Below are 21,812 nucleotides of genomic sequence, written 5' to 3'. Positions count from 1 at the left end.
TGGAAACAGGCGTCACAGAGGAGGATGGTGCTGTTTATTCTCATTGCCCCATCATTTGTCATGTCTTCTTTTCCTTTTTTTTTTTTTTACCCTAGCGTTGGTTGTATTTTTGACAACCGCCGCTACGAGATTGTTGACATAGTGATTTGTGTTCTTTTTTTTCCCCTGCTGTCGGCTGCGTTGTAGTGCCAACATTTTCTGCTGCTTCAGGCTGTGTGTGCTCTGTTGTTTCCTGATCAAAACCACACCGTTTTTTCCTCATCAAGGACACACTTAAAGAGTCACAAAGAGTCCAGACATCACCTGGAAAGGACATAGAAACAAGATGAAACATTATAGATTTTACAAAATGTTTGATCTTGTGAGAAACAACCTCTATATTGGGCGGCTCAGTGCTGAGATTATTTTCAAGGCATTTTCGGTGTGTGGTGGAGAGTGACAGAGAGCGTGTGAGAGCGAGGAGGAGGATTTGCATTAAAGGTCGAAAGCAGGGATTCAAATGAACAAATACTGCACATTATGTGCCATTACGCAGCGCGAAGTGCAGATATGTGTGGAGTTATGGCAGTGATGATGTGATGGCCCTATAATTTCATCGAGGATGCATGTTTTTGTTTGGTGAAAGGCGTGAGAAATGCATAAATTTAGCACTATACGTACTAACTGCTGCTGCTATTATTTCTATCACACCTACCACTAGTACTGCTACTGCTGCTACTGAACATATTGTTGTAAAACATGTGCTACCACATAAAATCTCAAAATCACCCATTTTGTATTTTAGAATATGCTCTAGGACTGTAAAAAAATAACAACCCTAACCCTAGAAAACTTGGGGTTACTTTGGTGGTCCTACATATTCGACATGTACAGAGCTGTAGAGATCTTGAAATGATAAAGAACCGACATGTAAGAGAAGCTAAAACATTATTTTCACGAGTGTTTAATGGTATTATGTTTAGCCTACAAAATGTCAAGAATCATGACAAATGTGCCTCATAAGGTGATGATTCTGTTGATTTAATGCTCATAATGTCCAAAGGGATTCTTTAATGAATCAAAGTGTTGATAAAACTCAGATAAGTAAAAATATCATATTCTAGAAAAGAACATACTAATAAATACTTCATTAAATGTTAAATTCCTGCATTCAAAATGTTACTCATTAGGCACAACTATGCATAGCTGTTCAGGCCATAATTTATTCAGGGCCTCTCACATATGTTCATTGTTCCTTCACATCCATATATCATTACTCTGTCACCGTTTGCCTCCTTACTGGCATTGATTTTTACTCCCATGTTGAGTTATTTTCACTTTCAGACACGCTAATTTGACATTATAGAGAATATATGCATGCAAGATGGAAATGCATTGATGCATACAATACATAGAGGAGAGCTTTACATATATGTGTTGTACCTCATATGCATATATTTTCCCGGTAAAGATTTTTAACTATTATGTGCACATATTTTCACTCATAGAAACTTCAATTTGAACTGTACATATGTTCCATTCCATATTTAGCACTCTCATGTATGTGCATGTAGTATATTCCTATGTGTACTGTGTGTAAGACAGTAACTCATTTATATGTAGGAGGAAATACATGAAAGGTCATTTACAAGCAGGAAGAGGCTCTTGTCCAGTTACTACAGAGCATATACAGTTTATTACATTATCGCTGACAAATAATATAAAACTACATACATAACATATAAGCAGAATTGAGTTACTTTAGCATTTTATCTGGTCAAAGTAGGACATGTTTTACAATGCATCATATTTTTTAAAAAACATATGTTTTTTCCACTGTGTAAAATCTTAGTGTCCTACGTAACTAGTAACAATAGCTGTCACATAATTGTTGTGGAGTAAAAAGTACCATATTTTTTTCTGGCATATAATGGGAGTGAAAATACAACCAGATTGAAATATTCAGTTAGAAACTGCAAACCATCAAATTTTACTAAATGATTGAAATGAATAATCAGTTTTACATACTGTCACTTATTTTTTTTTTTTGTGCAATTGTCACGAAATTCACTAATTTCAACTCCAATTTCAACTTCAATAATGGGATCTTTATTTAATTATGTTCAGTCCCAGGAGCTTTAAACTTCTGAGTGTGAAACTTCCCCCTTGATCTTGAAAATAATAACTCAAAGTCCACTTGCAAGCTTTTCTGGTGTTTTGTACTGGAAGACTTTTGTTGAGGGGCTATTGTTCTCTGAGAGTTGTCTGGCTCCAGAACTTTGAATCTGACAACCCCAATGCATTTACTGCTTATTCTCTTTTAGAGATCAAACAGTATTTTCTTGGTTGACAGTCCATCAATACAATAAGTACAGTGGGGTGGGGGATAATTAGCAAATCTAGGGACAGGTATTACAATTTAGTTTAGGCTATAAATTCTGTAGTGTGTGGCATCATTTGACGGTATATACTAAACTCTGTACATATAAATATTAACATTAGCATTTTCAAGTGACACTTTTGGAACCATGCCTGTATTAAGGGACCTGGATACACCTTTAGAGGTGGAACCCCATGTATTCCTATGAAAGCTGCTCAGTGGTGTAAGAAGCCAAACAAGTTCTATTTCCATCGTATGAAATTACCTGGATGTGCCGCGCATCATTGGGCCCACAGAGGATGCGCACTACGGACTTCAGCTGTACGAGCTGGCTACGTCAGGTTTAGCGCTCTGTTGGCTTTGATGTGGATAGTGTGCAGCTCTTCTAGACTTCTCAAATGTTGTTTGATTAAGTGGATTAAATCATGATAGTAAAACAAGTCATTTACCCACAGATTTACAGACTTCTGTCTCCCAAAGTAAGTCTGTGGGAAAAAGTATTTTTGGGCTCATTGGAATCATGTGACGGACTTGAGGACTGTAATTACATTCTTTGGACACAGTAAAAATTGGCTTCAAAGCCTGTTGCACTGCCTGGGGGCCTGGGAGGAACCAATGAGAAGTAATAATGACTTCATTGCCATGGGTTTTTTTATTGCAGTTTTCCCCCATGGCTATGTATAAGTGTGGACTTGAAATAACAATAGATCCAGGCGGACAAGTTGATCGTTAATAGGGCTGGCTGTTGTCCAAACCAATGGTTCCTAACGGGTCCAGCCTCAGGGTCCAGAGTTCACCTTAGTCATTGGCTCAGTGTCCACACATTAGAAAAATTATATTTCATTTCTCAAAATGTAAACAACACATTGGCTTAGAACACAAAGAAATATATCATATTGCAAGAATAAACAGAAACAGCCCTTCAAATTAAAAGCTCTGTGCCAGAAATTCACTGTGCTTCAAAATAAAGTTGGTCTTTCACAAACTTGGCACGCTCAAAATCACTTGTGGCCAATTCAGAATGCCAAACTTTACACTCTTTTCGAACCACCAGATGGGAACCACTAGTCTAAACAATCATGATACCAGTACCAATACCAGGATCATAAAATGATACAGATACCAATATAATACTTCTTCCGATACTTTTATTTCTACCTCACTTGATACCCATCATGTTAATTAAAGCATCCAGTTGCGTAAAATGCCACTTTTCTAGGTCTGGATACAAAAAGAATCAAATACGGGTATTAGAGAAGTTTTGATAGTATGTTTGGTTATTTCAGTCTGTTTTTCTCAGTTTGAAGGTATTGAGTACTGACACCCAGCCCAAGTCTCTAGTCATTGGTTAGAGAAAATCGAATCCCCCTCACCTCCCAGTAATAGGTTAGAGTGGAGGCAACGTCAGACTGAAGATGGAAACAGAGTGTAATGAGTTGACAATTCTGTTCGATATCAGACAACTCTGAGACCTTACTCTGAGTTAAAGGTCATTCCATACATTGTGTGATGGGTACATTTTCCTGTGGAATTAGAGTGCTCCTCATTTGCTGCTGAACCCTCCAGGACCCCTTCTGCGGCCCCGGGAGTCCCCTCTGGGACCCCATTTCCAGTCCTGCTACATGTGTAAAGTACATATTATCAATATAGCCAATGTCACACACTTGGAGAAGATTGAGTCGAGGCGCTTATCCACTTTTCAACCCCCCCCCCCCCCCACACACACACACACACACACACACACTCTACCTGCCAAGCCCCCACTCCACTCCCATCTTTCCCCGCTGTCGTGATGAATTCCTCCTTAGGCCCACGGTTCATGTTATCACCCTGGTAACAGCTCGCTGATCAGTAATTCATTTTTCAGACCTCTGCATACCAATTACCAAATGAAGGTTATTATCGAGACTTTGCGTTTGCCCTGTGCGAGCGCCGTGCAGAATGCTAAAGATGAGATGAGGCGCTAGAAGTAACGAGGGTCAGTGCGCTTCAGGATGGCTTTGCGCTCCCCTCCCCGTGTCTCCTCGCCGCTCGCTCTGCTTGTTTTTGGCTTAGTGCGAGACATGTTGACACACTTCTTTTTCATCCGCCGTTGAAGTGGAAGGCAGATACTGTACTAAGCAGCCGGGCGAAGCCTCACAACTCACGCCGACTGTTTGCTCTGAGAAAATTGTTGGAGGACCACGTAGTGGAGAGATAAGGGCATTACCCACAACCTTTATTCACATTTTAAGCATGGTTCAGGCTCTGTATGTGTGTGTCCATGTCTGTGTGTGTGTGTGTGTGTGTGTGTGGCCATTGGTTCAATTTTACAGCTGAAATGTTTTTATCCTCGTGATTTGATAGAGAATGTCTAATGTGCCAGGGGAACATCTCATTTTGCCAAAATGTCAAGAAATATCAAGATGTCTTAATCTGGCTTTGTGGCTGAAATTACCCGCCCTCTCCTTCTGTCTTTCTTCCCCTCTCTCTCTCTCTCTCTCTCTCTCTCTCTCGCTCTCTGTGCGTGTGTGTTTGAGTGTGTGTGTGTGTGTGTGTGTGTGTGTGTGTGTGTGTGAGAAAGAGTCTTATCTCTCTGACTGAGTCTAAATGCCACATTTCCCGTTCCCATTTTGAGAATTAACACAGCATCCATTTTGTAATGGAAGCAGAGCTCTGTGTCCTCCTTCCACTTTTTTTTTTCTCCGTGTGCTGCCCACAATGCAGTACTCGCTGCACATCCAGGTGCGCCCATACAGTATGTCAGCACCCAGCGTGCGTCCTGCTCGCTTCCCCCCATCAAGCTGTACAGCCAAGTCGTTTTCCTCCCATGTAAGAGGCCGTATTAAAACGTAATGTGATGGTGTATTTATGGCATGTTGGTTAATATTTAATAAGAAACCCTCTCGTTAGGAGACTGGGCACTTTTCCAAGCTGTTAGTGACGGCAAGCCAAATTAATCCGCTTTGTAACAAAGCAAATTCCCCCTTTGCTGACCGCTACAGACACACACACAACAAAACTCACACATACACATACACACACACACACACACACACTGTGCTTACTGGGATGGCAGCAGACCTTAGTCTAATCAGTCTGTATTCAGAGGGATTAGTAGCAGATAGCCCTAGCTGGACAGTTCAGATTGTAGCGACTCAGACACACATATACACAAAACAAGCGGATTTAGGTTTCAAAATACATGCAAATGCGGAATCTAGGCTCTACTGCAAAAAAAAAGCAAAAAAAAAACAAAAAACATATGGGCCAATGAAAACACAATTTGGCTTAAGGCTTACACTCGCCCTGAATAGCTGCCGAACAGCGAGCGCTGCTGTTAACTCGGCTCCCCTTTTGCTCTCCAACAAAAAAAAAGTGATTTTCTCACAGAGAATTCCAGCTATTAAAAAGCCTTGCAAATAATTACTCCACATGAAAGCAAGCCTGTCAAAGTAGTTTTCGGTCGTACCTGCAGCCAGCCTTTCATGGAGGACAATAGGTTTAGTAAATGGGGTGAGACTGAGGGCCCAGGACAGGGGCAGGCGGGGTAATCCAATACTATTGAGTTTGCGGTTTGGTTAATCTAATGGCCGGGCTAAAGGGAGCGCGGGCAGTGTGCTTGCAATGGCTTTGAAGACTGCACTCACCTCTCAACCCCTACAAACACACACACACGCTCTCACTTTGTCATATTAATTCCACCCACCTATTCCACGGGAACTTTTTTTTTGTCAGATGCATGTTGGTGCGTGTAAGTGCCTGCAGCACACACAGAAACAAAGAATGACCTGTGATGTTTTGCATCCGATTGTAGATTCGTGTGAGGTCATAGCCACAGGCTATCTGTCTGCAGAGCCAAACACTGACGTTTTTTTCTTTGCTGCTTTGCTTCAGGGTCTTTGTTCTTGGAATTTCAGCAGCAACCTTGGGGGAGTTTACATTCAGCAATTAAAGTACATACTAAGTACATTTAATCAAGCGGTGAACTTCTGCATTCATTTGTGGTACTTGCTTGAGTATTTTCCTCTCGTGCTGCTTCCTAGTTTTATTCCACCACTTCTCAGAGGGAACTCCTTTTTACATCACTAGGGCTATTTTGCAGCGTTAGTTACTAGTGATTTAACAAATGAAATAATTTGCACACAAACATGACAAAGTGCCACTTACCTGCGTAGGGGCTACAGGCGGAAAGTAGCAATTTTGCTAAAAGCTGGCACAGTGCATGTCTCCTTGTTTCATATAAGGTCAATGTTTTATTATGCACTGACCTTGTCTTCATAAAATTACCTTACAATTGCATTACTTTACATTACGCTGCACAAGTACAGCTAAAAGATGAGTCTATAAATAAATTGCATAGAAAAGTTATAGGCAACTATTTGGACATTCATTCGGACATTTTTCATGTAAAAACCTTTCCTGCTTCAGCTTCTCAGATGTGAAGATTTACTGCTTTTCCTTTTAATAGTTGCAATAATTTCAACTTATCTTCAAGGGATAATAACGAGTAATTGATGATTGTTTAATGGGTAGTTAAGAATTTTATTGAACATGTACATTTCAATCGATAGATCAGTTAGAGTATGCAATATGTTGCTCTGAGCCTTGTTTGAGTGAAAAAATGCATTCATTTGGTAGAAGCAAAGTGTTTAGGAAATTGCTTATAATTTGCAACCCTAATTTGTAATAATGTGGATTTTTATTTTTACTGTTTTCTGAATTTAAGAAAAGAGTTGAAAAATCAGCAAATAATGCACAATTAAAAATAATCATTGTTTGGTAGGTCAAGATGTGCTCCACCTCAACCAACTACAACAGTAAAATCCTGCTTTAGAAATAAGTAATAAGCTAGGTGAGTTTCCATTACAGATTTGCGCAAAACTTAAGTGATATTTTCAAAATGTTGATAAAACATGATTGTGAGGTGTATGCATTTCCATTAAATGATGTTGTGCGACTTCTCTCTAGATGTTATGCAACTTTTGCTGTCGTGATAACATTCCAGGAAGCATGGCGATGGATGTTCAAAACATTAGCAGGTTTATTTCTATTGCAGCCACCGCACTAGCCATCATTTTTTCCAACCCAAGGCCACGTAGGCGCGTTATGTGAGCGATAATGGAAAGGCTAGCCCCTTATACATGGGAGCGGCCATGTACGAGGGATTTCTGGGAGCTGATAGTCCACGATTTCACAGAGGAATTGTGGATTCAAAACTGGATGATCTGCTCAACTTTTGAAGAGTTATGTGATGTGATAACTCCTCTCGTAGCTCCTGCTGCATCATGAGGGAGCCAGTTCCTACTGACAAGCTCATAGCCATAGCATCATGTGACCTAGAAAAGCCAAAAAAGTGTTTCAGTGCAATTTTACGAAATGTGGCTTATTTTAATTGCCTGAAATACCACCTCATGCAATCGTAAAGACTTTTTTCAATTTTTTTTTTTTTTTCCATTCCAATTTATATTCACAATTTCAGTTTGAGGGTTGATGGAAAGCCACCTGCTAAACAGTCACAGAGAAAGTTTTAATACTTTTTATATTTTGTCTACACTTGGTTGTAATTACTTACCTAAGTGATTCACGACTTTTACCTGTAACAGAGTATTTTCACAGCATGCATTACTGGTATTTTATTAACTCTTGCTATTTCTGTATGTCTGTTCCCTTTTTCTTTCAGTTGCTCTCTGAGGTTTCTTCCTTTTTCCCCATTTAAGGTTATTTGGGGATGTTTCCCTTATCTGAGCAGAGGGGTTAAGGGTAGATGGTGTCATGCTCTACAGATTCAAAGGACTTTGAAGAAAATTTGTCATTTGCAAGTCTGGGTGCTATAAATAAAACTGTCTTTACTCTTGACTGTGTGAGCATGTCCCCGGTTGGGAATGTATTTCTGGTAGTTGACTTCATTAGCATCACAAACTGGGATTCTTTGAGTCGTTTGAATCTTCTCAAAAAACCCCAAAATATTTTGCAAAGTGCATTGATAGTTTTCACCAGGAAACAATACAAAATGACAAGCCCTTAAAGTGTACGGCCCGTTTGTACAACAGAGACGTCTCATTGTGTGCTGGAGGACTTTTGTAACACAGAAGCCTTGAAATAGTTTAAGGGGGAAAAAAGAAAAACAAAAATGTTTTTCAACAGTTTCAAGGCAAGAAATTGTCCTCTTAACCATTTAGTCCAAGATTCAACAACAAATGCCAGTTTCTTAAAACAAAAAAGAAAAACATCTCCCGATTTTTAATGCTTATGAATTTAATTTTCTTGATTCTACTGTTTCAAGACACTTTCCAGAACATCCCGTAAACAGTAGAATTACAGCCCTCACTCACGTGTTATAGGACTCCTGCTTTGGATTAAGCTCTGAATGCTTAATAAATCTAAATGCCTTGTTCAGACAGATTTTTATTTTTATTTTTTCGGCAGTGAAGCTATTTTAAAACCAATTGCTTTGGGTGCATTTACTAAAATGTAATGCTACTTGTGTAAACTTGATGCATTGAAACGTAAAAAAAAAAATAAATAAATAAATAAATAAAAACAGGAAAAATGCTCGGCTGCGGCTCAGCCTGGTGTGAAATAAAGACAGGTGCGTACGGGATGACTGTCACACAGCTGTAGTGTAGTGTTGCATAACAATAAATGTGTCCCACCAGTTCACAGGCTGAAATATAAACTGATTGTGTTTTGTTTTAGTCTGCATAGTACATGCAGCTGTTAGATGAATCTAGTTTATGAATGTCCACAGCATGTCTTTGGCTGTATTTAATTGTTATGATTGTCACTCCCCTTTCTGTCCTTACATACAGAGGTAGGTAATTAGTAACTGGAGATGTGAGATAAATGTAGTGGAGCAGAGTGGATTACAGTATTATAATTATAAAGTAACATCCAGAAATAATCAAAGAAAGAACAAGCACATTAAATAATGCCAATTGTCTGAGTGTCCTGTTGAGGAAAGCCCACAACATGGCTGTATTTAATTGTTTTTATCATCACTTCCCATTACCCTCTGTTCTTAAATAAGGAAGTACGTAATTAGTAACCATAGCTGTGAGACACATATGGTGGAGCAGTTTACAAGTTTAAAGTTTCATATGTGAGTGATCAATAAGAACAAGTATATTATATTGTGCCAACTGTCTGCATCAACGAAAGAGAAATGACAACAATACAACTTGCAATATTTAAGCAATATTTAATTGTTTCGATTCTCCTCTGATTTTAAATGAGGAAGTAATTAGTAACTGGGAGATAACTGTAGTGGAGTAGAGTGGATTTCAAGTTAAAAGTATCATCAAAGGAAAATAATCAAATAAAAAACAAGTATTATATAGTACTACTGTCTAAGTCGACTAATGTCTGTATTTAATGGTTTAAATCGCCACTGTTCTTAACCCTTAGTTCCCGCTTTAATATGAACCACTCTCGTATCGCTCTGCACACAAAATGCGTTTTCAAAAACAGGCTTTAAAAATATTATACATTAAAATAATTTTCAACTTTCACTAAGTTTTTTCTTTTTTTTTTAAACATCACTCCAATCAATATTATTCATTAATTTTGTTTAGAATTTTAAGCCTTGAAATGCCAGGTTCTTGTCATGATGCCACTATGTTTTTTGATGAAAAAAAAATACTATACCTCAGTACGTTTTTATTACTATTATTATTATTATTATTATTATTATTATTTATTATTATTATTATTATTACAGCTGCATTGATTGTGATGTTAAAAAACAAAAGTAATAAATAAATAAATAAATAAAACACATCATCAGGTGTAATACAGTAAAAACTACAAAAGGCAAAAGCCCAGAATGACACCAAGAAATAATACAATGCATGTTTTTATGCTTTGATGGCTGTGGGATCAAAAATTGCAGTTTGACTGGGTTTCAGTGGCACATTTTTTTGCACTTAACAGTATGAGTGTAACACGTTTGTTTTCACAGTGTATTTTAGACATATTGTAGAAGCTGAGCTGGAAATTCCAAGATTGAACAAAAATACACAATCCTGCCAAAATATATGCATGAACATAGCCAAAATTATCAAAAAATGAAGACTGAAAAGTGTGTGAAATGCGCTGAACTATCCCGAAGGGTTAAATAAGTAAGTTATCAGTAACTCTAGCTGTGAGATCGATTCTATGGAGTAGAGTGCATTCCAAATTTAAAGAATCAAATAAAGAACATATATAGTCATCTGTCATATAGTGCCAGTTGTCTCAGTTGACCAAAGGCAAATAGCCACAGCACAGCTCTGGTTTTATTTAATTGTTGTGATTATTACTCCACATTCACTCTCCTTTGTTCTTACATTAAGAAGTAAGCAATTAATAACTGGAGCCAGCAGATAAATGTAGTGGAGTAAAATGCACAATAGTTCCCTCTGAATCGTGCTAAAGGTAGATGTATAAAATAACATGACATGAAAACCCTCAAGTTCAGCACATGTACATCAGCATAAAGTAGATACTGTATATGTTAAATTACTTCAAGGACTTCTCAAAGGAAGATGAGAAGTCCCACGAGTCCCTGTCTTTCCATTGCCTTTTACCATAAGTGTGTCTGTGTGTGTGTCTGCCTATATATTTGTGTGTGTGTGTGTGTGTTAGCAGAGAGGCTTTTCTATCCATTGTTCATGCGGCTTTGATCTTAACGGCGGTGAAACAGAAAGCCCTGACATGATGAATCAAAAAGCAGGTTGTATAAATACATATTGTGAAAGAAAGTCTTGCGGAAATGCGTCAGATCGAGTTGTGTGTGTGTGTGTGTGTGTGTGTGTGTGTGTGTGTGTGTGTGTAACACAGTGTCATGTTTCCTGTTGTCTTGCTTGTTCAAGAAATGCTAAAGACTTAAACACCTCTCTTGTGTTCTTCCCCTCCCTCCATCCCTCCCTCTCTTCCTCTCCTCCCCTCCTCCTCTCCAGGCGCTGATCTTTTCTCTAACTGCACGGAGGAGTGTAAGGCCCTGGGCCACTCGGATCGCTGCTGGATGCCCAGCTTCGTGCCCTCTGACGGGCGCCAAGGCCCGGACTATCGCAGCAACCTCCACGTGCCCGGCATGGACTCAGTCCCGGACACAGAGGTATTTGAAAGCCCAGAGCAAATGGCCGATAAGTCATTCTCCACCTTTGGCAAAGAGACGCCTCTCAGTCACCTTCACCACCACCACAACCACCACCATCTTCTCAAAAACCATCACCACAGCCACCAGCAGGGCTCCCTAGAGAGGAAAGAGTTGGAAGCATTTCTGCCTAGCTCCAGAGCGCCTTATAACCCAGCTTATTTAAGTGAGTATTGTGTTTTGCTCCGGCCTATTAGGGCCCGCCCCGCTCTCTGATCTGGTGATCGAATTAGGTGAAAAAGGAAAAAAAAATGGTTCCAAATTAAATTTTCTCCCTGGATTGGCTGGCGGAAGGAAGTGTGAAATTCATTTCAAGTCTGACCCCTGTTCTCCCGGCCCTCCTGTCAGAGTGTTTAACTAACTCTTCCCTCTTTCTCAGGCATCTCCATTATCTCCTGCATGTGATGATCTTATCTCCCCTCACCTACCGTTTCAATTCATTCCGACACACACACACACACACACACACACACACACACACACATATATACACACACACACATACAGAGAAGCCTTCAGCACTGATTGGCCTGTGGGCCTTTCCAAATTAAACATGCCAAAAGCTATTATGGTCTATGATATATATATGATGTGGGTGGAGATGTTAGAATTAAGATAGTTCTGTCTCATTATGGAAAAAAATGGCTGCAGGAATACAAGCACTACCGACCCTCTTACGAAGCCCAGCAATCAAAACTGTCTGTTTCACGTTCATGAAAAAAATAGCTGTTTTCACATTTTTTTCAGTCAATAAAGAACAACCGCGCGCAGTGAGCTCTCCTCTCAGACGTCACCGTGTTAAAAAAAAAAACAGTTTCAGATATTTGTGGAGAAACATGAAAAAAGAAGAAGGAAACATTACTCTCCCAAGGAATTACTGTTTCTAAACTCTCATTCAAAGGCCACAAAGAGATACATCCTCAATCACTGCAATTTGGTGATAATGCTTAATTATAATTTTGTCAAGCAGCGCCTGAAGAGGCCCCCCTCTCTCATCATCCGACACAGCTAGCTGGAATTATCAGACTGTCAGAGCACCGCTGCTTCCCCAGCGCCATCATTTAAAACCGCAGCGTGCTGTTAGGAACAGCAGGGAATTTTTTTTTTTTTTTTCCCGCCGTTAATTAATGTTTTATTCATTTGCTGGGCTTTTTATTTTTTCTTTAATCCTGGATCAAAAAGTTATGTCGAGCAAGCTACCAATTGTTCACATTATAATTTCTCACTTATGACAAAAGGCTGCATTGTAGCACACTGTGCCAACTTTTCAAGCAGGTTTTGATAAGATTGGGTTGATTAAGATTAGAAATGACAGCACTAGTATTATGTTTTTTAGCAGTATATGAATACACATAGAGGAGAGGACAAGTAATTAAAACTGTGAAAAAGGAAAGCATCATTTATGAATAATAATTGTGAGGATTTACTGTGATGCTGCAGAGTAAGAAATCATTATAGGATTAACAGAATATGTTAAATTAACTAACAGAATTATTGTTAAAATACAGTAATAATACTTTGTGACAATAGAAGAGAACGGTGTGATTACATATAATGAGACTTGAAATAAACTAAAACTGAAAGTGGTTATAATAATATAATGTTGATTATAATGAGGATTTGAAGTATTTTACAGCAGCAATGCGGAAGAGCGGAACATTTTTAAGAAATGTAATTTAAAAATAAATAAATAAATAAATAAAAGTCAGTATTACAGCTGTGAAAGATAAGATCAGCATTGAGGATTATTGAGGCGGTTTTGAACTGACTATCATTGGTTATATTGAGCTTTATAGAAACTGATCGACCGATCCAATACTTTTTTTTAAGCACAACAAACATAAACATATAATGCAGTCGAACACTGTCACTGTATTATTGGATTAAGATTATATGTGGCAGAATTGTCTCTTTACCTTCTGAGATGTTGTTTGAAGGAAGATAAACATGGAAATGTGAATGTGAGAGAGAGAATTGTCATTGTTTAGTGTCATCGAAAACATTTTTAATGTCATGGCTGATTTCGACAATGTGACCTTTAACTTGGGTGTTTGTACTTTTTAAACCGGAGTATGGGGATGAAAAGCGTTGACTATCTAAAGAGCAGAGGCACAACAGGCAGTGGAGGGTGAACAAGAGGCTACAAGGCCGTTTTCTGTAGGCTTCTCTGGTTACTCTCCTAGTCACATCACAACGAAACTTCTATTTGACAAACAGACCAGATCTAGTGAAAGATAAAGATACACTTCAGCCACTTATAATATCAATCTGAGCCTGTCTGTGGCAAAAAATAACCACTTTTAATGAAGAAATAATGAAAGTGTTTAATTGCACCATTAGTTTACATTGCAGCCTGTTGTGCAGCTGCCCTTTAACTTAATAACAGACTAGTTTCAAAAAATGTTGTTTGTATCAGTCAGTTACACACAAACACATTTAAAAATAGAATCCAGGTTGAAAAATGCTGAAGTTATCCTCTGAATTACTTAGAATGAGGTTGAGGGCAAAAGAACTCAAGACTACCCTAGTTGCAGTGATTTAAAGCTATTTTCAGCAATGGCAAGAATGTATCAATAATACCTAATGATAAATAAAGACAATAAACCATGCACTAATATTGACAGAAAGTTCAAAACAGATAAGAGATAGTTTTGGAGAAGCTGACTGGAGTCCGACACAGAGGCTAAGTAATGATCTGCTATGGATGGAGGCAGCAACAACATGTTTTAGCAAAAAACATGTTTTGGAAAAAAAGTTCAGCTTAAAAAATCCAATCTGACTTGAAGTGGACGCTAACATTTTCATCATTTTACCTTTATTGCAGACAGCTCCTTTTTGACAGGAAAGCTATTAGTAGCTTCAGTTTTCCATCTATGCTCTCATCAAGGCCACCGGACTCCATTAACAAAACCAGTCATTTTAACTCACTGAATACGGGACCTGCTAGTCTTCCACTGCGTCAAACAGGTAGTTAGTTATTGTGATTGTGTGACTTTGGTGAATCTGAACTAACCCCTTTTAACACTTAAGTCACACACTAACAATAACAAACATAATACTTGAGACAGTGGTAGATCAGCAGCCCGTGTGTTCAGCTATATTTGCCAGATGGAAATCACTGTCTAACATTAGGGTAAAGCAGTAAAAACACTCTCAATATAGTAAACACTTAAACAAACACTTTTTTGTTTTTATTGGTATCTAAAATACATTCTGTTGCTGACCCCTCCACAGCAGTACATTGTAATCAGAATCACAAATACTTTATTGATCCCGGGGGGAAATGCAGTTCATTACAGTTGCTCTGATGCCAAGAATAGAGAATTTTTGCAGGTAGAAATAAGCACCAACACTATTACATAGAAATAGAAAATAGAAAATAGAAATACAGTAATAGTAAACAATTGGCACAGTTTGTAAACATTTAATTATGTAAATATGCTCCGTATGTAAGTGTGAAAGCATAAACGTAAAGTACAGAAATAGATGGGAATCTGTATTTTACATTTATGATAGCTTCCGTAACAGACTCTAGCCTGTTTCTCAAAACTAGTGGTGTGTGACTGACATCTATTACATGTAATACACCATCTATGAATAAGCAGTCCACACAAATCAAAAGAAACTGAACTATCGCTTCAATGTCAAGGGTTTGTTCATTTTAAAGGCAGGCAATCCTAATCTGAAAAATATAAGCACCAACACAGGTGATTTCCACACAGCAGCGTGTGCAGGCTATAATCTTATTGTTCTAAATTCCAGTAATAGACATGATGTAAAACAACTAAAAAAAACTTCTCCTGCAACCAAACACTAAGCAGCAACCATTTAAACAAGTTTCAAATGATTCTCATTTCGGTGTTTTCCCCCCTCGTTCTCTCCAACCGACAATTCCACTCAAATTGCGTTTGCTGCTCGGCCTCTAATAGTTACCATGGATGTGCTTATTATGCGCTTATGATGCTGCTCTCCAAGTGAAGGGCTCACAATATCGCCGCGTTTCCCACGAACACCGCCACTCACTCCTCTCTCAAAGTAGATCACTGTGGCCATTATGTTAATGAGTGCGGGGGTGGCAACGAGGGGGGGATGGATAATAGCAAAGAGGGAACAACAGTCAGAGAGAAGGAGAGGGGAGGGAGGGGGGAGGAGGAGTGGAGGAAGGGATAGAATGATGATGCCAAGAGGCTGAAGCTTCCTAATCTGATCAAGTCAGCCAGTGATACACAGAGACGCTTTTGTCCCTGAGGTGCAGGCCTGGGCCTGGCCTGGGCCGGCCTGGGGCCGGGTCAGGGTGGGGTGCCGAGGGGAGGAGAGAGACGGGTTGGGGGGGGGGGGGGGTTATAACCAGAGCTGAGTGATTACCGTCATCAGACAACACAGAGGCGGGGAGAGAAGAGGAGGAGGGGGCAAGAATGAGAGTTAGCTCTGTGTTTTGTTGTTGTCCTAAAAAAAAAAAAAAGTGGCCATGCAATATTCACCAGCCCCCCCCCCCATCACTAACCCATAACACACCCCACTTCACATACACACACACACACACATTATCCATGAGCCATTTCACAGGAGTGAATTGGAGCAGCCTAGCTGAGGGATGTGACACTTCCTACCCCGTTGTTGTGCATGTGTGAACCTTCTAATTCCGTGTGAATGAGGCCATTTAAATGCTGTTTTCTTTCTTTTTTTGTTTGCTGTTGTCCCTCTCAGACAAACTTACCCCCCCCAACTTACACACTCAGTGTGTTTATATGCACAGTTAGCCCTTTGAAACCTGGATTGTTTTCTTGTGCTGTGCTCTGATATCCTTTGCAATCATTTAAACCTCTGAAATGTTAGATTTTTTTTTCTTTTTAAAGCAAACATCAACTTGAAATGTCCTGCAAATTGCAAAAGAAATCAGTAAAAAGTGACAAAAAAATTACCTGAAAATGAGAGAGAGAGAGAGAGAGAGAGAGAGAGAGAGAGAGAGAGAGAATCATCATGAAATTATCAAATCGAATAACTCAATTTACCAGGAAATCTGTGTTTACATTCAAAATTGTTTTTTTTTTTTTAAATTATCAAGTCCTATTTACTTTAACTTTTTTTTTTTCATTTTTTGGGGAATAATTTTATGACTTTTTATTATTTCCTTGCTAAATTGTGGGTCATTCCCTGTTAAGTTGCTCATTACCTTCTTTCCATGTTTTTTTTTTTTTTCTTTTTTTTTTTTTTTTAAGAGTTAAAGCAAATTGCTCAAGTTTTAAAGGATTAAGGGGAGTTACGGTAATAGCTCAATTAGGCCATTTAATTGGAATACTGTCTTTGTCCATGTATATAAGCACGAGGGGATGATCAATTTATTGATGGAAGAATGTCTGACTCCACTATGGTAGGTGTTGATATGTCCCCATTCAGCTAGGTGCTATTGGACTATCTTCAGTTTGCCCGATTATGTCACATACCATCAGGTTGCATGTTGAACAGTACGAACATGGAAATCTATTCAGCGCTGTACATTTTGTATGTGCTCTATGCTTTTTCTGGTTTTTTTTTTGCCTTTTGTTTTCTCCTCTTCCTCTTTTGCTTTTTTCTACAAATATGCACAGTTTCAAGTTTCAGTCAAAGCCTGGCATGGGGACTAACACCTAGGCAAGTTCAGCTCTGATTGAGGTGTATACGGAGCCCCAACAACATTATCTAGCTGTGTTAGTCCAACTTCAAGAAATATGACTTAGTACCCTTACATTCTGTTAAAAGAAATTGAATTATTGCATTTTTCCAATTAAAACTGGACTTTTACAACACATGTAAACATGTTAGTCTTACTGAAAAATGAGTTGAATTTCTTGAAGTCGGACTAAGACACCTTGATAACTTGTTTGAGAATGGATTTACTCCTTCATTTATACGCCTCTATCAGACTTGAACTGGCCTAGATGTTCTGCGCATGCTCCATAATCCCCATGCCAGGTTTTGACCTGGAAGTCAAACAGCATAACTTCAGAGAAGAAAGCTGACAAAAAGAAAAAGAATAGAAGAAAACAAAACAAGATGAAGGTAAAAAGTAAAAGGCAGAAAAAGTATGAGATGTACAGCGCCCAAAAGTTATCCAAGTTGTCACTGTTTGATATGCATCCCATTTGTGGCTGCTAACTTGTTTGGTATGTGATGTAATAGGTCAACCGGAAGAAGGTCCAATAGCAGCTAGCTGAAAGACAGTATAACCCTGCCTGCCATGCAGGAGTTGGACATACTTCTATCAATAAATAGATTCTTCCCCGGTGCTTTTGTACTTGGACAAAAACATTTGTTCTCTAATGAAGCTATAACTGAAGCTCCACTTAACTGTGCATGTATATATGTACTTACAGGGTATGATTTCAGTTGGATTTACATGTTTTTATGTATTTTAAAAGTCAATTTTCAGTCAGACTAACACAATCATTTGACTTCTTCTAACATCATGTGAACGTACTGACTCACACACACACCTAACCAGACATTGTGTTTCTCTTGCAGCGAGGAAAAGGGTTTGCTAGCTCGTTCCGCGTGGATATACCGGAGACTGCGTGACTTTGCACAATCACTCCCTCAACGACCAAGGCTATATAATAGAAAAAAGAAAAAGCATCAAGTTTTCAACCCATTTCTGCCCTCATCCCTCCTCACCCAGCGAAATATTTGAATCTAAAAACACACACACCACATGAGGAACGACCCCCTTTCTGGAATTCCTTGGAGCACTGCCGGGCTTTGGAGGCACTCTGGGGATTAGGAGAACACAGGGGAGGGGAGGGAGAAGAAAGGGGGGTTTGGGATGGATGTGTGCGGGCAGGTAGATGGATAGCCTTACCAGGAGGAGCCCATTGTCTCAGCAGGACTGAGAAACTAACAGAGGAGGAGGAAGGACAGCAGCGACGGAGAGATATTAACGGGACACTGATCTCTCCGTCCTTTTTTCCAATCTGCGTGTGCCTGTTTACAGCACTGATGTATACATCTCTGAGGAAAAAAATAAAAAAAAAAAAAAAAAAAACAGACGACATATGTGTACGGGAAAAAAGACAAATCAAAAACGAGAGCCACCCCGAAAAACCGCCACTGAGCCCTTTAGGCGTTTGTACTCGCTGAGAGACGCCAAATTGTACAGGAAGAATCTTTGTGCATTTCAAAATGCAATACCACTGTTTTAGATTTTTCTATTCTGTTCGTGTGGTCAGGTGTCTCTATTCCGATCTACTTCAAACTTTGTAAGAAAAGATTGTGGGCAGGATATTTTTTTAATTTATGTTTTGTTTTTTTTTATTCTCAGTTCTTTTCTGTTCTTTTTTTTTTGGGTTTGGTTTGTCATCACACTGTAGGCTTGGACAATGTTTGACCTACACTTTCCTGAATTCTGAGACGTCAAGTAGTTTCTATCATGTGTGAGAAGTGTTTACTGTACTCTTTTAAAGTTTCAAGCTGAATATAAAACTCTATATATAAATCTATCTATATCTACTTGTTCTGAAGGCGTGCTATCCGTTTGCTGGGTTCCACATTCTGATTCAGAGGTTCCACTCTTGTTTAAGTGCCCCTGATGAAGGCGTTTTGTTGTTTTTTTTCCACAGTGGGAGACATGAAGAGAGACAGAACAGCCTTAGCAGATGTAAAACTCAAGTTCTCATTGTTTGACATTATTTCATTCTACCTTTTTTTCTTCTTCTTCCACTTTTGGATATTGATAAAGATCATGTCTATAAATAAAAAGGAGGTAATAATTTAGATTGAAATCCATGGTAATTCTGTGTCATTGTAACCAAAACTTTAAGGGTCCATTTATAAAGAAACAGAACATGGCCAAAAGCTAAAGGTGTTGTACACAATGCAGTGGAATCAAGTATACACATATTTCTTTCTCACACATTTACAAACACACCAATATGCCAACAATAAACTGAAAAATGGTGAAAAGGAAGGTCTTATGTGCTTTTATTTTGATGGATATCCTAATGCATTGTTACAGATTTAGGGCCGAAACACACGCTGCGTCTTTAACCGTCTGGAAAGCACGAACTAGGGCGCTGGGTGCTACTCTTGTGCCTACTGTGTGCCAACTTTCAAGAGCGTGGAGGCAGGTTCGTGTCTGAGGTTGCTAAGCAACCATAACCAGCTCCGTATCATTGGATTATTTACCAAAAATCCTCAGTGCAGAGCTGAGCTTCTTCCAGCTGTTGTATTTTGAGTGGATATTGAGAGTGTATTCAGCTTAAATTGTCTGTACCACAGACTGATATTAATGGAGGAAGGCAAAGATATCTGCCTGCTGTGATTGCTGTGATTGGTTGTTGCAGTTCACATGACGTGCGGTGCGACTGCAGTGTTACAAAAGTTAAACTCTGATTCACCAAGCAGTCCAGTTCTGTGCGGTATGCAGTTTTTGCATTTCTTTTGTGAGAAATTGTGGATGACATCAATGGAATCATTCCTTGTCGTTCCCATTTTTCCGTCACCCCTCTGTTGGGGTACCTAGCACACTATTCTGGCACTAAAAGGTGGATTTTACACTCTGTGCACATGGCTGAGCTGCTTTTTTTCATGTATTTATACATCAGTACACTTTCCATTGGTAAACTCTAACTATAAAATGAAAGGATGTGTGCAGCCTCTAGCAGCAACTGGAGACTGAGAAACAATTATTTAATTCACTGAGCCGACTGCTGGCAACTTTTAAGGTGGAACATTTACTTGTAATGTTACTCAGTGCATGAATTAAGGATGTAAATCCATCAAAACACCTTATATTTCAATGTGACAACTTTGACCACTCCATCTGTTTTTATTGTCTCCCTTGAATGGCATACACTCTTAGTAATGAGTTGGTCCTGCAGTGTTTAAAAACAAAAAATATGGATTTCGAGCAGATTATGTTAACTCCACATTTTCTAATCCTCACATGTGGAAAAAAAATGCATCAGACCCCATGCCAGTGCACTCCGACAGTGCAAAACCCTCGCTCTTGCCTAAAAAGGCTTCAATGCAGAAAACTATTTATAAATATCCCACTGAGAGAGGCTCACAATGCAGCCTGCTCTTTTTTGTTCTGAAAATGTCTGCACGCAACCCTGTTCTGTGGAAGATAAACAAGGTGCAGACTTCAGTGAATGACCACAATCTCACCCACATGTAAGAGCACTGTCTGCAGTGGGAACGCTACAGAACTGGGTTTAGGTACCTGTTTGTAGGGGTTACTTTTGGTTCTAAACATACCATATCTAAAGTTTTTGGTGAAAACATGACCATTATTTCAGGGAGCAGCTGTAGCGCCAAAAAAATTTGTCATTCAGGAGCGCATAAGGGCTCTAAACTAGTAGTGGTGATGAAAGATGTTTGCAGACATATTCGAGTAAAAGTACTGCCTTCAGTATTGACAGTATTGTGAGTGTTGCATAAACATGTAAGCAGCATTGTCATACTGTGGCTGGTCAAGGGCAGCCAAGTTGTATTTTAAATGTTTTTCTTTCTGACAGTGTGTTTGGATTTATGAGGTGTTGAATTTGTCTGAAGCTTTTTGACATTTGGATGTTAGTTTGTTTAGTTTTTGAGCTTTAAAATGCATATCTCAGAATAATGAGAAAGAATTTTCTAAATTGAAAAATCTACATATTTTTTTTTAAACCCATAAGGTCAAGTTTTTGATTCATGTCACTAAGCTGTCACGGTGCATTCATGGTCAGTCATTATGTTCATAACAAATCAGTTGAAGCTGGGTGAAGCTGTGGCTCTTTGACAGATGATATTGCAGTGCAACATTTACTACACACCGGAGACAAACACATGGCACTTTTATTGCAGGCCCAGACTTGTCGTTTGGGTTATACTGCAGAGGTTTTTCGATGCTGTAAACCTCATACAAATTGATATTTTATTTGGAGCCTTCCACTCAGGCAGCTCGTTTAAGAGCCTTCTGGCTTTCCGTACAAGGTAGCAAAATAAAAGCACTTGATTCTCTCCATCAGCGTATTGATTGAGGCGAGTGATTAAAGCCTTGCAGCGCGCTAATCTGAGCATGAAATGAACATTTGTGATTACTTCCCCCAAAACATGTCTTAATGGGAGAACATGACCTCAATATGTTGAATTACAATTCAAGAAGAAGAAATAATCTTTATCGCCCTTCACCGTCTCCTTTGTAACACACATTCTGTAATTCCTTTTTACACCAGCCATGCAGATTTAGGAGATCTTGTTGTGTGTTTTTATCTGTCTGAAGTAGATGTTGGGGCTGTAATCCGAGGAAGATTATGGTATCTGCAGATGGTGATGAACCAATAACGCGGTAGAGTTCAGATACACACCCTAAATCATCTGTAGTCC

The 21,812-nt window shown here is 39.0% G+C and overlaps 1 protein-coding gene across 3 annotated transcripts in view; it reads left to right on the top strand.

Annotated features, from left to right (window-relative positions):
• Positions 1–19,399, top strand: part of pcdh10b (protocadherin 10b) — a 28,189-nt gene extending 8,790 nt beyond the window's left edge. For 2 of the 3 annotated variants that reach the window (XM_042493821.1, XM_042493820.1), the window contains exons 4-5: positions 11,278–11,640; positions 17,976–19,399. In XM_042493821.1, coding sequence (XP_042349755.1) covers positions 11,278–11,640; positions 17,976–17,995 — 383 coding nt within the window. In that variant the 3' untranslated portion in view covers positions 17,996–19,399. The remainder of the gene's footprint in view (positions 1–11,277; positions 11,641–17,975) is intronic. The other variant, XM_042493822.1, reaches the window with a different exon arrangement.
• The last annotated feature ends 2,413 nt before the right edge of the window (positions 19,400–21,812 follow it).

The sequence above is a fragment of the Plectropomus leopardus genome, chromosome 9, assembly GCF_008729295.1.
Source record: "Plectropomus leopardus isolate mb chromosome 9, YSFRI_Pleo_2.0, whole genome shotgun sequence".
Classification (NCBI taxonomy): Eukaryota; Metazoa; Chordata; class Actinopteri; order Perciformes; family Serranidae; genus Plectropomus; species Plectropomus leopardus.
This window is presented reverse-complemented; position numbering and strand designations above follow the sequence as displayed.